General features: G+C 41.9%; 1 protein-coding gene across 1 annotated transcript in view; it reads left to right on the top strand.

Moving 5' to 3' along the window:
* Positions 1 to 11,569, top strand: part of RASSF6 (Ras association domain family member 6) — a 19,509-nt gene extending 7,940 nt beyond the window's left edge. Inside the window, exons 4-12 of the mRNA XM_010169851.1 lie at positions 3,048 to 3,126; positions 4,306 to 4,457; positions 6,373 to 6,464; positions 6,885 to 7,069; positions 8,061 to 8,162; positions 9,482 to 9,533; positions 10,393 to 10,511; positions 10,600 to 10,697; positions 11,494 to 11,569. Coding sequence (XP_010168153.1) covers positions 3,048 to 3,126; positions 4,306 to 4,457; positions 6,373 to 6,464; positions 6,885 to 7,069; positions 8,061 to 8,162; positions 9,482 to 9,533; positions 10,393 to 10,511; positions 10,600 to 10,697; positions 11,494 to 11,569 — 955 coding nt within the window. The remainder of the gene's footprint in view (positions 1 to 3,047; positions 3,127 to 4,305; positions 4,458 to 6,372; positions 6,465 to 6,884; positions 7,070 to 8,060; positions 8,163 to 9,481; positions 9,534 to 10,392; positions 10,512 to 10,599; positions 10,698 to 11,493) is intronic.
* Positions 11,570 to 13,174: the final 1,605 nt, after the last annotated feature.

The raw sequence follows: 13,174 nt of genomic DNA, 5'->3' as shown, positions 1-13,174 counted from the left end.
GCTGACCAGACTCTGTGTCAGGCTCTTGGGCAGCAGTGCCCATCAATCCCACTCGGACCCTTTGCTCCATCACAGTGTCAGGTATCTGCTGGCCTCACCCCAAAGGAAGAAGCAGGTGATACAGGTCTTTATTCCTTGTAGAGACTCCTATCATGCTACAGTTCTGCCTAGCATTCTTCAGAGATGCCATGTTGTCCAGATGCTTTGGATATGTATAAATGGTAGATATAAATGTTTCTCAGGTGACTGAGAAACACAATCCTGTGTAAGACACATGCTTTGAGCTCTCAGAGCACCTGTAGGCAGGGGAGGCTGAAGGTGGAAGAAGAGTGTGTGCATTATAAGCCACAGAAGAGGGTGTACACTGCTGGAGTAAAACTACAACAGTCCTAGAAGGTACTTTTGTTGTCTAATTGCTGCACTTAAAATCATACGTAGTAGTTTCCAACCAAAAGTATTTGTGTTTCTTTGCACAATCTATTCTTTTCCTATTCTCTTGCAGTGATTTCTTGGAGTTTCTTAACACCTCAGGTGAGATCCCCTGAGCAACATTGACTTCTTTATTTTTTTAAGTTGACATACTCATTTAAACAGTTTGAGTAACTTGAGTCACAATCTGTTCAGAGAGATATGCTATGAAATAATACCAGTTTCACCCTGAAAGTATCCTTCTGAGCTGCTTTGCAGTGGTGGACAGGCTGATCCTGTTCCTAGGGGATCTTGATAAGGGTACCACTGTCCTTGTGTTCTGGGACGCAGGTGTGTTGTGACTGTTACAGGAAAACAACTGTTCTGAATTTTACTGAAACTCTTCATGCCAGTGTTTGTAATGCCCCAAGGCTGTACTGTAAAGTTCCTCTCCAAATGTATATTTCACTGGAGGTGGTGGGTAATATTGGTTATATAATCTTGGTCGATGTGTTCCTGCACCTCCGATGTTATTTCTTTGATGTTCTTGGTGAACTCTTGACTGCTGCAATATTAAACCATAATTTCTGCTGAGTGTCATTCCCATGTGTGACTTGTTCTTCAGTGATGGTGCTAGAAGTGAATTCTTGAGTTTGGGGTGGGGATTTTTTTAGGTTTTTTTTACTTACCATTGGTGTAGAAGTTGTAATAGTACTTTTGGTCATATGTGGGTCTTGCATAGTTTCAATAGGTCTTTGTGGAGCTTACTGTGAGAAGAGTTTGCACATGCTGTTTTGCCCGTGGTTCAGCTGTTGTAATACCTCATACTTCACAGAAACATGGAAATAACAGACACTATTTGGAAACAAACTTGGTGTCTTCACTCTCCACTGCAAGAGAGTACACTAAACCATCTTGATTGATAGTCATCTTAGTTGATCCTTAACAATTGTCCATGAGGAATCACAGAATCACAAAATGGTTTGGGTTGGAAGGGACCTTCAAGCTCATCCAGTTCCAACCCCCCTGCCATCAGCAGGGTCACCTTCCACTAGACCAGGTTGCTCAAAGCCTCATCCAGCCTGGCCTTGAACACTTCCAGGAAGGGGGCAGTCATATGCTTAATTCATATGCTTCCATGGAGTTGTTTCCCATGCTTAATTGTCTCTCCTGATGGAAATTGTCTTGTTAAATTACAATCTAAATAATCTTTGCTGTGTAATTGGTATGGAGAAGAGTTTCATTCTTGGTGGTCCTGAAATATGTATCATTTAATTCTGTCTTTTTTCAGTCCTGAGCTGCCACTTGCTCTTTATCTTCATGGTTCATGCCACTTATCCACTCCCCCTGCTCTTCTTTGGACTCTGTCAGCTTGGTGTGTATCCTTCTTGAAAAGCAGTGCTATGAAAGCAGAGTGCTTGGACCAGATTCAGCCTTGAGCTGTCCTTTGAGCAGCCTTGCTCTGAAGAGGATATTCCTGTGTAGATCTCAGCAGTAACCGGAAGATGCTTTTCCACAGCGCCGGTGCCAAAGCAATTGTCCCCCACCCTGTGTTTGTGCAACCTTTATTGCTCCTTACCTGTTTACAGTGGCTGTTTGGGCACGTCAGTGATGTGGGCTGTCTGTGGCACGCTGCTGCTGGCTCAGGTGGGAGCGGCGTTTGCACTGACCATGACTTTATGAGATTTCCCAGGAGGCTTGGAAATCCCAGAGTTAAAATCCAGTAGCTAAAGTTCTTTCTTTCCAGACAAAGTTGCCAAAGGGAGGAGGAGGTGGCTGTGGCTTAGAAACCAGCATGTGTGGTAGCTCTAATTTACTTATTTTGAAATGCCATCACATTTGAAACACTTTCTGAAACCTTCTTCTCCTGCAGTGTTCTGACTTGATCAAGGATGAAGACAGGCATAGTTATCTCCAATGGTAGTTCTTAAATATTTACTTCTGAACATCATTAACATCACTGTGCCTCATATTGCCTTTCTGCCCAAACACAGTGTTTTCAAAGCAGAATGTTATGCTACTTATTTTATTTTTTTTTAAGTGCATCATGAATTTCTGTTTGAAATCCCAGATGATGAGCAGGTTTATAATCCTTGCTTGTTGGCAGAGCTTCACCTCCATCCTTTCTCCTCTGAGTAAAGACTTAGTGCGAAGCTGTTGCTTTTCAAGCAGAAGGGAACTGAAGTGTTTCCTCTAGGCATACTGTAGATATTTTGGGGTAAGAAGGGTATCTGAAAAAAATAATAATATAAAAACCCAATGGAAACCATCATGCTGGGAAAACAAATTTTAACCTAACTAAAATAAATCCCACACTGGAGCATGGGAGTGTTGTTCCTGTTTGCTTCCCACTCATGGCTATAACAGAAGTCCAAAGTACAAGTTATTCTAGGGCAGTGTTATTAACATCACATCAGACTGTGACTAATTAATTTGCTCTGCATATCGGGTCTTTAAAGAAGTTGCTTATAAGCAACCCAGTATCCTGACAGAATTTTACTTCCGGAAAATGATGTATTAATCATTAACAAACCTGCACAAAGAAGTTGTGGGTAACACAGGTACAGGGTGTCAGCCTACCTCTTAGCACCCGGATTTTACTGGGATAGAGATGTTTAAAAATGATTCTTTTATTCTAGAGAGCAGCTCAGGTCTCTTCTGAAGACTTACAACTCTTACTATTCAGATCAAGAAAATCTGCAACTGTCACATACTCAGGTAAGGATCTATGTAAAAATAATACAAAGAGCACAGTGTAATAATAGGAAAAGCACTAGCGGGCACTCGTGTTTCATGTGTCCAGACTGAACGGTGTAGGATACCTGTTCTGTGTTGGTATATTGGATGGAATACATCACTGGAATAAAAACACCACAGCATGTGGCAGAAACAGTGCTGTGAGGAGAAGAGGTATGTTCAGACTAGTGGGAGTTTCAGATTTTTACCAGTGTGACCTCCTTGCCATCCTACTCCTTAGCATGTCACAGGAAATCATTCTTTGGGTTGATCTCTCAAGCTGTTAGCCGGGAGGGAGTAACACAGCAAATATTTCTGTGGGGTGCCATGTTCCCCTCCAGCCCCTTCAGCTCAAATCCCCAGTGTGGAATGGCAGGACTGCTGTCACTCTGGTCAAGCAGGGACTACCGCTGTCTCCTCAAATGTGAACCTTTAGTGCAGAGAAGATGCTCCTAAGTGTAGCCCTGGGAATGCATCCTCCGTGGAGACCAGAAGGGTGTGTGGAGCTGAAGGATGGATGAATGAAGGCATGAATCATGTCTCTCATACCACAAAGTCCCTGATTTAGGGATCTGAACTTCCTTCTCCTTCACAAGTTGCCTTTCTGTTGTTTTGCTGATATCAAGAATCAAAAGGATGAGAGCAATTATGGGCAAAAACGGTCTGAAAATGTCCAGTCCCCACTTCTCTGTGCCAGCTCATTCTGCAGTGACAGAGTTCTATGCCAGCAAGAATGGGGATTGGAAAGATGTTTTGGAATGATACAGTGCCCTGCATCAACAAGGACCATTCATTAACTGCTCTTCCTCCTTGACCAGCAGTCGTTCTTCCCCTTTACCACCTTCTTAGCAGCCTGATTTCAGAAGAGCTAGCCATCCGAGTAGAACAGATAGGATTGGAATTGTAACTGTATGGAATTATGGACATGTTGTTTGGGAAACCTCCTGGACAAAGTCAGACTAATGCTGACAGAAGATCAGATGAGCTGCAGCTTTAACTAGCTGCTTTGGAAATATGGAGATTACACAGCCTCTCTAGGTGACCTGTTCCAGGGCTGTGTCGACCTCAGTGATTTCATCATATTCCTGTTAATTTGAGGGGAAATCAATTATTATGACTTGATTATTATGCAGCCCTCCTTACTCCTTTCTTTTTTTCCAGCGAGAAGGAAGCAAACCATTTATTGAAGGAATCTTGTCAATATTTTGGGGAGTCAGACATCCTATCCAATTAAAAATTCAGGATGAGAAGCAGATACCTTGTTTTGTAACCTTGAAGTCAACTGAGAATGTGGGTTTGTTCCCCAGTAAAAGGTAATGTATTAACTTTCCATAAGAAGGAGGAAAGCTGGTATTTCAAGACAGATCATGTAGGTGGCTGCAATGGATGGGGCTGGTTATAGATCCCAGATTCCCCAAAAGCTGTGGTGGTCACTTGCATAGCTCAACAGCTTCTGCTGGGCAGAAAGATGCATCTTAGTAGTATCTTGCATCTTTGGCTTTCGGCTTAAGAACAGATGAGAAGGTGAAGGAGGCTGTTTTTGTCTATACTGACCATTCCCATGCAAGTACTGGGAAATGTACGTATATAAAAATTGACAAAACCCTCACATGTGTATCTGTACACGGAATAATGCTGGTACCCCTGAAAGATCTCATGGCCGTGCAATTTCTACAGCATGAAGCAAAAAGCTGGTAGGTTAGTGCTAAGGGATTGGCTATTGCAGTTTACCTGCCCGGGTACTTCAGGTTTGACACCTTCGCTTCTCAGGGCAAAGTTCAAGCCAGAGAACTGGTTTTGTCTGTGCAAAATCTAAGGTAAAAACACCTTAGAAATACCCACGGATCAGCTGTTCCTTCAGGCTCCTGCCTATGACACTTCATATCCGAGTGCACTGTGCTGACCTGACTCCTCCTAGATTTGCCCTGTCTTTAAAAACTGAAGTAGGTTCTTGGAATATTTCTTCTTTCTGTTTTAAACACCATTATCTGAGCCTTGTTTGGTGAATGTTAAATTGTATCTGATGAGCTGAAGATGAGTAATGTGTAATAGGGAGGCTGAGCCACTGTTTACCCTGAATGACTCCCTGATAAATTCTGTATTTCAGAGCTCACTTTTTTAATTACCCATTGTCTTAGACGACATGTGGTACATGTTTGAATTGTGGATTCAATCCTACCATGGTTTCAGCTGTGTATTCTGGTCAAGTCAGGGACAGTCTTCCTCCCTGTCTCTTACTGTTGAAATTAAGGGATGTAACCTGAAAGGAGTAACCAGCGAAGAACTCGAGTCTGAGACAAATCTGCTTCTCTATGTTTATCTTGAGCAGTTCTGCAGGTATGGGGTGCATGTGGCCTGGAGCATAGGGTCCGGTCTGGCAGTTCAAGTTATGCTTTACTATTATTTTTTAAAAAGCTTACGACTGGTGGAGATCTGAATCTTAAAGTAAATATTAATTCATGATCACAGAAATGGGAAGCTGCCCTGACATGCTTTAAGGTATGCAGAGCAGCTCGGTTGTTTGATCTTAAATGAACTTTTTAAATGCATGGAACACAACTGAGCACGTCATTTGGCATGTTCACTGGAGTTAGTTGAATATTGTTTTGAATATATAGATATAGGAAATGAATTTTTAATCTTTTCCTACAAATTGGTTTATTCTCAATCAGAGCGGTAACTGGCCAAAGACTTTCTGCTAGAGACTTTATGCAATGAATTATGGAAATACTGGCATAAAGAAAGCTGCGTTTTAAAACAGGCTGGATGGAATTCCCTGATCTTGTATGGAACTGGTTTGGATAGCGCAAGGGGCTGATATGGTGATTTAATCTTTCATCTCCCCATCTGTATAACAGATATGATGTGTCCTGTGACTATTTAAAGCACAATATGGGTGTGTTTTCTGTATGCCTGCCTGGTATCCTACATGTGATTGCTATAAAACAGATAATTATTGCAAATTATTTAAGGGACTTCTTGGTTGATGTTCAACAGGCTCTAAATAGGATTGTGTTACATTTGGGATCCCTAGTCATACTAACTAATTTTATTCTGACATAAACCAAAATTACTGGTTTCATATACTACCACATTGAAGTCGTTAGTTATGTTGTATAAAGTTTTGAACAGGGATGGGAATGCATTACGTGAAGCCTGGCTACAGCATAAATCAAAATCATTGAGTTAATGAGGAGTAATCAACTATAAATGTGTTTGGTCTTTCAGGGGAATGACACGCTGGGGTGAATTCGATGATCTACATCATATTAGTGGGGAGACATTGAAATCGACTGAAGAAAAGCCAGACCTTGAGAAAAGTTAGTGTCTGTCCTCCTATCTTCACTAAAAATTCTTTGTTCTGTGTCTGCAAAAAGAACTTGACACATTAGGCCTTCCCTACCAGTAAAGGGAATGCTGTCTCTGTTTAACTTGTGCTACAAGCCAGTGAAACACCGATGTATGACTGGTTAGTGAAAATGGAGCTGTGCAGATCACTTTTCCAATGACGAGTGCTAACGGGCTGGGCTTTCACCCAAGAAATCATCGCCAGGAACTGAACAAAATAGCAAACTGGCCACTGCAGGCAGCCTGTTGCTCTGCTTTGTCTATGCCTTGCTCCTCTCCCACTCCCCACACCCACCCAAATAATAATAATAAAGAATCTCTCCACTAAGAACCTTCCTCCTGTGGGAGTAGAGCAGCTCTACAACATGCTGATGCGGTTTTATTTTGTCCAGGTTATTCACGTTACGAAAGCCGCACTCTGAAGTCCAGGAGCGAGCAGGAACATGACTGTGCTACCTTGCCCAGGGCTGTCAGCAATGCCACGGCTGTGTGGAAGAGGACCAAGTTCCCCACCATAGCCAGGACAGAAGTAGAAACTCACAGGTTTTCAATTAATGGCCACTTCTACAACTATGAGGTATGAATGTTTATGCTTATCTTTCATCACCTGAGGCTGGGTAGTGGGACAGATGAAACATGTCCAGCAAGCTTCTGGACCTCCTCTGCAGCTCCTTAGCCCAGAGGAGCACGCCCCACTGGCCCCCCAGCATGGCCAGTCTGGTGTCACTGGGCCTTGGGCTCAGCCCCTGGCCTCTGCTTTGGAGTTCTGCTCCAGAAGGTGGATTTCAGGTGTGCATGGCCACTGCATGGTGGGGGTCCATGGTTGTCCTACATAGCAGGGGTGCTCTCCTGAGAACACTGCATGCCCTTTGCTTTATGGCAAGAGCAGCAGCACACCTGACAGCTTGCTTTGGCCCAGAGCTGTGCTGGTTTATATCCTTGTGAAGTTTAACTTCTCTGGCAGCCAAACAAGACACAGCCACTCGCAGCCTCCCAGGGAATTGGCGAGAGAATTGGAGGGGTAAAGGTGAGGAGACTTGGAGGTTGAGATAAGAACAATCTGATAATTAGAGTAAAATAAAAATAACAATAATAAGAGTAATAATGATAACTATATATATATGTATTGAGTGATGCACAGTGCAATTGCTCACCACCTGCTGATAACGATCCCGAAGGAGCAATAAGGAACCTCAAAACCAAAATTTCAATCCCCGAAAAGTGAGCCCAAGCAATTCCCGAGAGAATCCCCCCCTTTCTGGTCAGCTCTGGTTCATATACTAAACATCACGTAATATGATCTGGAATATGTCACTGGCACAACCAACTGCCAGTTCTGGGTTTTACTGACTACTGCACTTTTCCTGTCCTTAGAAACTGCCCAAGCACAGTGTCCTTGTAGTTATCAACAGTGTTCTCATAACAGTCCTCACTGAAACCAAAACCCAGCGCTTTCTAGCTACTAAGAAGAAAATTAACCCTATAGTAGTAAAAACCAGGACAATCCTTTTGAATCCTGCCACTGAGTGCAGCAGTTCTCATACTCATGCTGCTGTTTTTCTTCCTAGACATCAGTTTTCACTCCAGCTTTTGGATCAGAAACCAAAATAAGAATTAACAGCCAGATGAGAACAAGACAAGTGATAGAACAATTGCTGCGGAAGTTTAAGGTAACTCTGCATGTTTGCAGAAGCATGTGCAGCCCTGCTGCAGAAATGTTAACTCAAACGTGTCACACCAGTGCTGTGTGAAAGGCTGGAAATGATTGGGAGGGGATAGTGCAGGGGATAAAGCATAGAAAAAAACCACCCAGGCCACTTCAAAAGGAATGGGTTGAGTTTTATTTTACAAATGTTTCACGGCTGTTTGATTCTGGAAGAGGTACATTTGGTGTATAGGGTGCAGTGAAGGAAGAACCACAGAACTGCTTCTCTATAAACTCAGAGGAAAACTGCCCAGCGTGGAGGAATAACGTTCATTTAATGCACATGGCCCTGCTTCCCTCTAGTGACGGGCGCTGGTAATTGTAGTTGGCTTTAAAAAACAAAGGGATTTATCTTTCAGTCCGAGTAGCTGGGATACGTGTTCTGGTAGATCCAGGCACACAGAATCGAGATTAGTGCCATACTGTCTGAAATCACCTTTTTTTTTTCTCCTCCCTTTTGAGTTTCTTTGGTACCATCTCCCATTAATATGATGATAGTTAGTCACAAATTTATTTACCATCGGTGCTCTGTGTTTCTCCTGCCATACTGTCTGAAATCACCTTTTTTTTTTTTCTCCTCCCTTTGAGTTTCTTTGGTACCATCTCCCATTAACATGATGATAGCTAGTCACAAATTTATTTACCATTGGTGCTCTGTGTTTCTCGAATATATTTATTCTACACAGTTTTTGATAATTCTCCACTTAACTTATTTAGGGACTTTGCTGTTGGAGAATGACTTCATAGGGTTAGGTTAGTAAGACTTGGTAGTGTAATACTAAAAGGAAACCTTGACTTGTATGAATAGTAACGTAAGGAATGGAATTACAAAGCAGAGATAAGAGTAAGTTGCAAAATAGGTGTTCAAAAGGACTGCTGTTTTCTGCATGTGGGTGTGCAGGCAAGTGGCTAGGAAGAGAGCACAGGTTTTTACCCTAATGGTCATGTGCTTGGCCAATATGCGAGTCACCTGAAAAGGAAGTTGTATGGAGAAGTTCAGGATGTTCCAAGGAAAGAAGACTGTCAAGATTGATGTGGGCAATATAGTAATGTAAGCAATGGTCAGGTGGTGGGGTACAAGGACAAGGAACATGGCAGCATTTCTATCTTACCCAAACCCCGTATGTTTTAACTTTCCTACAGACAGGATCCCAGTTTCAAACTTGGATTTAAATATCTCAGTTGAGAAGCACAGAGAATGTCTGCTGGCAGGGAAATGCTAGGAAGGTGTATTAGCCAGTCTGAACGGACTTTTTGTTTGTTTGTTTGTTTTGTGTTGAACAGATAGAAAACAGCCCACAGGAATTTGCACTTTACATTATCCACGCGTCTGGAGGTAAGTATGGGCTGCTTAACTTGGAGTGACGGGATTCATCAAGGGCATCTGTCCTTGTTCAGACCTCAGTGTGGCATTCTGGCTTTTCTGGAAACCCATAAAGAGATGTGTTCTCCTCTGATGGAGAGGAAAACCTGAGGAGTTGTGTTGTGGGCAATCTCAGTGTGCTGCCAGTGTGATTGGTTCAGCTCAACAGGCCTTTGTTTGTCCTGCATTTCAAGGCCTTAAAGTATTTAAGATACTCTTCTGCTCTGACTTCTGTTCTGCACAGCCACGCTGCAACCATGGGATGCCAGGTTCCCACTGGTAGTGTTAGGGGGTAGTTTAACTAGCAGTTTTGGGTGACAGCCCTGGCTGGCAGAGGCCTAGTTAAAGTACTCACTTCTCAGTGGAAAACATGCACTTTCATGACACAGTCTACTCTGTTCCTTCAGGAAAGAATAAATTTTATCTTCATTAAAAGGAACACCTGAGAGAACGGGAGAGAGAACTGATGGGCTTCTACCTTAAATATCAAAGTACAAAGTTGAAATGATGTTTGAAAATTATGAAGTAGATTTTTTTTGTTTAGGGAGTGATGGTCAAGCTGATGGGCCTGGGATCAGTCTCTCAAATGCTTACTTGGCTGCCTGAATTGCAACTTCTTTGTGTTGCATCTACCAATTTCTTTCAAAAAGCATAAGGTAAGTTAGGTGTCACATCGTCCTGCAAATACATCCTAGAGGCTTGTGAGGTATCTAATAATTGCACATCAATCAAATATGGGATCTTTGTCAAGACAAAAGACTACGGATTGCATGAGGTATCTAGAGGCACTGTTGTATGTTCTGTACATCACAGTGTTTGCTTTGAATCCCAGAAAAGAAGCAGCTGAGGAGTGGAGACATTCCCTTACTGCACAGACTCTTGCAGGGGCCCTCGGAGAAGATTGCCAAGTTTTTTCTCATGGACAGGGATGTGGAAGAGATTAGCAGTGATGTACGTATATCAGAAACTCTAATAGTTCACAGTATTCTTCCCAGTTGGCACACTCACTAATGGGCATTTCTTGTCGTCTCCTTGAAAGGTTGCTCAGTATATTCAATTTCATCTTCCCTTTTTGGAGTCCATTCTGCACAGAATAAATGAAGAAGAAGAACAGGAGATTCAACAGACAATTGCAAGGTACATCGAGGTAAAATGAGTGGAGTCACTCTGAGTCCAGGAGAATATTTACGGTTAGGCATTGTCCAAATTGCTGAATGCATTTGTGTGGCAGAGCTCAGTTAGAACACTGTGAAGTGAAACTGGGTGGGATTTATAATCCTTTCTATAGCCTGCATACCCAGGTGAGCTCTTGCTGTTAAAGATTCCAGAATAAATACTGACTACATACAGGTAGGGCCATCTTTCCAGCAAATTCAGATCCCCAGGGTCACTTCTTTTTACTTTGTTTCTTTTCTGAGCCTTCAACTGATTCCTCAGTACTCGCTGTTACGTATTTCCTTGGAAGGTATAAATGCAGCACATAGTGTGGTACTACTTAGGTTTCATAGCATTTAAACTAGATTAAATTCTTAATTTTAAATTCTAAATTCCCAAATTCTTAATGTCCCTTTAAATTTCACTTCTCATAAATGGTGTGAGTTGTTCTGACTGTAGCTCAGAATGCACAACACACACAAGTTAGAAATGCACTGGTATTTCTGAACATATATGTTTATGTCCTGAGGTCAAAAGCAGTGAGAGTCTATCTATCTGAGCTGTGGATCTGTTAGCAAATGACCATCTGATAATCACTTTGAATCAAAGAGGTCAGGAAATGTAAAGAAAAAATAAATAGCAATTGCCATTTTCTATCAGAAAAGCTTTCATTGCAACACTTTTCAGCTATTCAACTAGCACGTTAGAATCTGGGTTTAATTTTTGCAGGATTCTCTGTTACTTCAATGCATTTTCTCTCTCTCTCTTTTCCTCTCAGGTATCTAAAAGAGAAGAGTATGATATGCCAGCACCTTCACAGCCGAACTGTTAAAAAAACAGAGACTACTGTTTGATGGGAACAGCCTGTTGCAAATACCCCACGTGCCGCCTTTGCCAAAGGAACATCAAGTGTGTTTGCTTGAATGTGCTGTGACTGAGGAGCACTTAAAGCACAGAGATGTTCAAAGTGCTAAAGTTTCTCTTGATAATTATGAGACTAAAACTAAACCCACTTGTCTACAGCTCTAGAATACAAGTTGGGAATTGCCTCAGAAGATGCACTAGATCCCCCAAAAGACACAGGCTGAATCGAGCTTGAAACTTGAGATAGGGATAAAAATCCTGTGAAAAGCAAAAGGCTTTAAAACCTACTGATTTAGAAAGCATTCCCAAAAGGCAAGCACATGAGAAAAATCCTGCACTACCCAGCATGTTCATCCTACAGGAAATATGATAATTACGTATATGATTTTCCTTCTACTAGAAAAACGTTGAATTCTATTAGTAGGAAGCTTTTCAGCAGAGATAAGTGGCAAAAGGTATTGATGTATCTAGGACTGCAGTTAGGCTTTTCACTTATCTTAAAAAAAGCAAAACAAAAAATAACAAAAAAACCAAACTTGTGCATGAGAGACTTGAAATCCCGCTGGCTTCAGATTGGTAGATTCCTAACTGGCTTCAGCTTTGAGCTACAGTTAAAAAAATATAAGTGGAAACCCTCCCACTTAATAGCTACTCAGTTCTTCAACATAAGAGGGAGTTGATCTCTAAAATATCTCCTGAACAGCAGAATAACAACTCTCACTAAATACCATTGCATCTGCTTGATGGGGTCCTGGAAGGCACCTCAGAACGTTGTTATTGAAACAAGTAATTGGGTGTAACTTCCTGTGGTTTATAGGTGAGGGTGGAAATGGGAAGTGTTCAGTGAGAGGCTGAACATCAGCCGTGATGGGCTTGGGTCAGCATCCTTCCTACAGATGCAGTTTTGGGACAGTCTGGCCCCACTGCAGGGTACAGTAGCCAACTATCGGCTCCTGTTTGGTCGAGTCATGGTAAATATTAAAGCTCAAACTGTAGAGATGTAAATAAAATCCAATTTGTGCACAATTAATTGCCCTTCTGTATTAGTCTGGTTTTTTACATGGTAACTGTGTTTTGCCTCAGCTACCTTTGGCTTATGCAGATAATGAGATAAACACTCATTTCATGTGAGAGGGGGGGACTCTGTGCAGAAAATGTTGCCTAGAAATCATGTGGAATAAATCAAAAGTGAAAAACTTTACACTGCTTGAGATGATGTTACTTGGATAGCAACGGGAAAATGAGAAGTCAGTGTGCAAATTGCAGCTCTTGTGGTTGGGGCAAGGGGTTTATTTTCATGTACAGTCAATTCCAGTCCTGCTCGGGAAAACAACTGTGGGCAAAGGAACACAGAGGGGAGAAATAAAAATAATGCAGCAGTCAAGAAGCACAGTGTTAATGAGCAGGTGTAGATATAAGTTCCTTAAAGCAATAGAAGTGTGGAGAAGAGGAAGAAGTGTGTTCAAGGAAGTTCTCCAATCCTTTGTGTATGTACACAATTCCTCAATACAGACTTTTTTTTGCCACAATCTGCTGTGAAATACTTGAATCCTTTTTATTTTACTTTTTCTGCTGAAAAAGATGCTGGCAAATAA

The sequence above is a fragment of the Antrostomus carolinensis genome, unplaced genomic scaffold (assembly GCF_000700745.2).
Source record: "Antrostomus carolinensis isolate BGI_N321 unplaced genomic scaffold, ASM70074v2 scaffold11406, whole genome shotgun sequence".
Lineage (NCBI taxonomy): Eukaryota > Metazoa > Chordata > Aves > Caprimulgiformes > Caprimulgidae > Antrostomus > Antrostomus carolinensis.
This window is presented reverse-complemented; position numbering and strand designations above follow the sequence as displayed.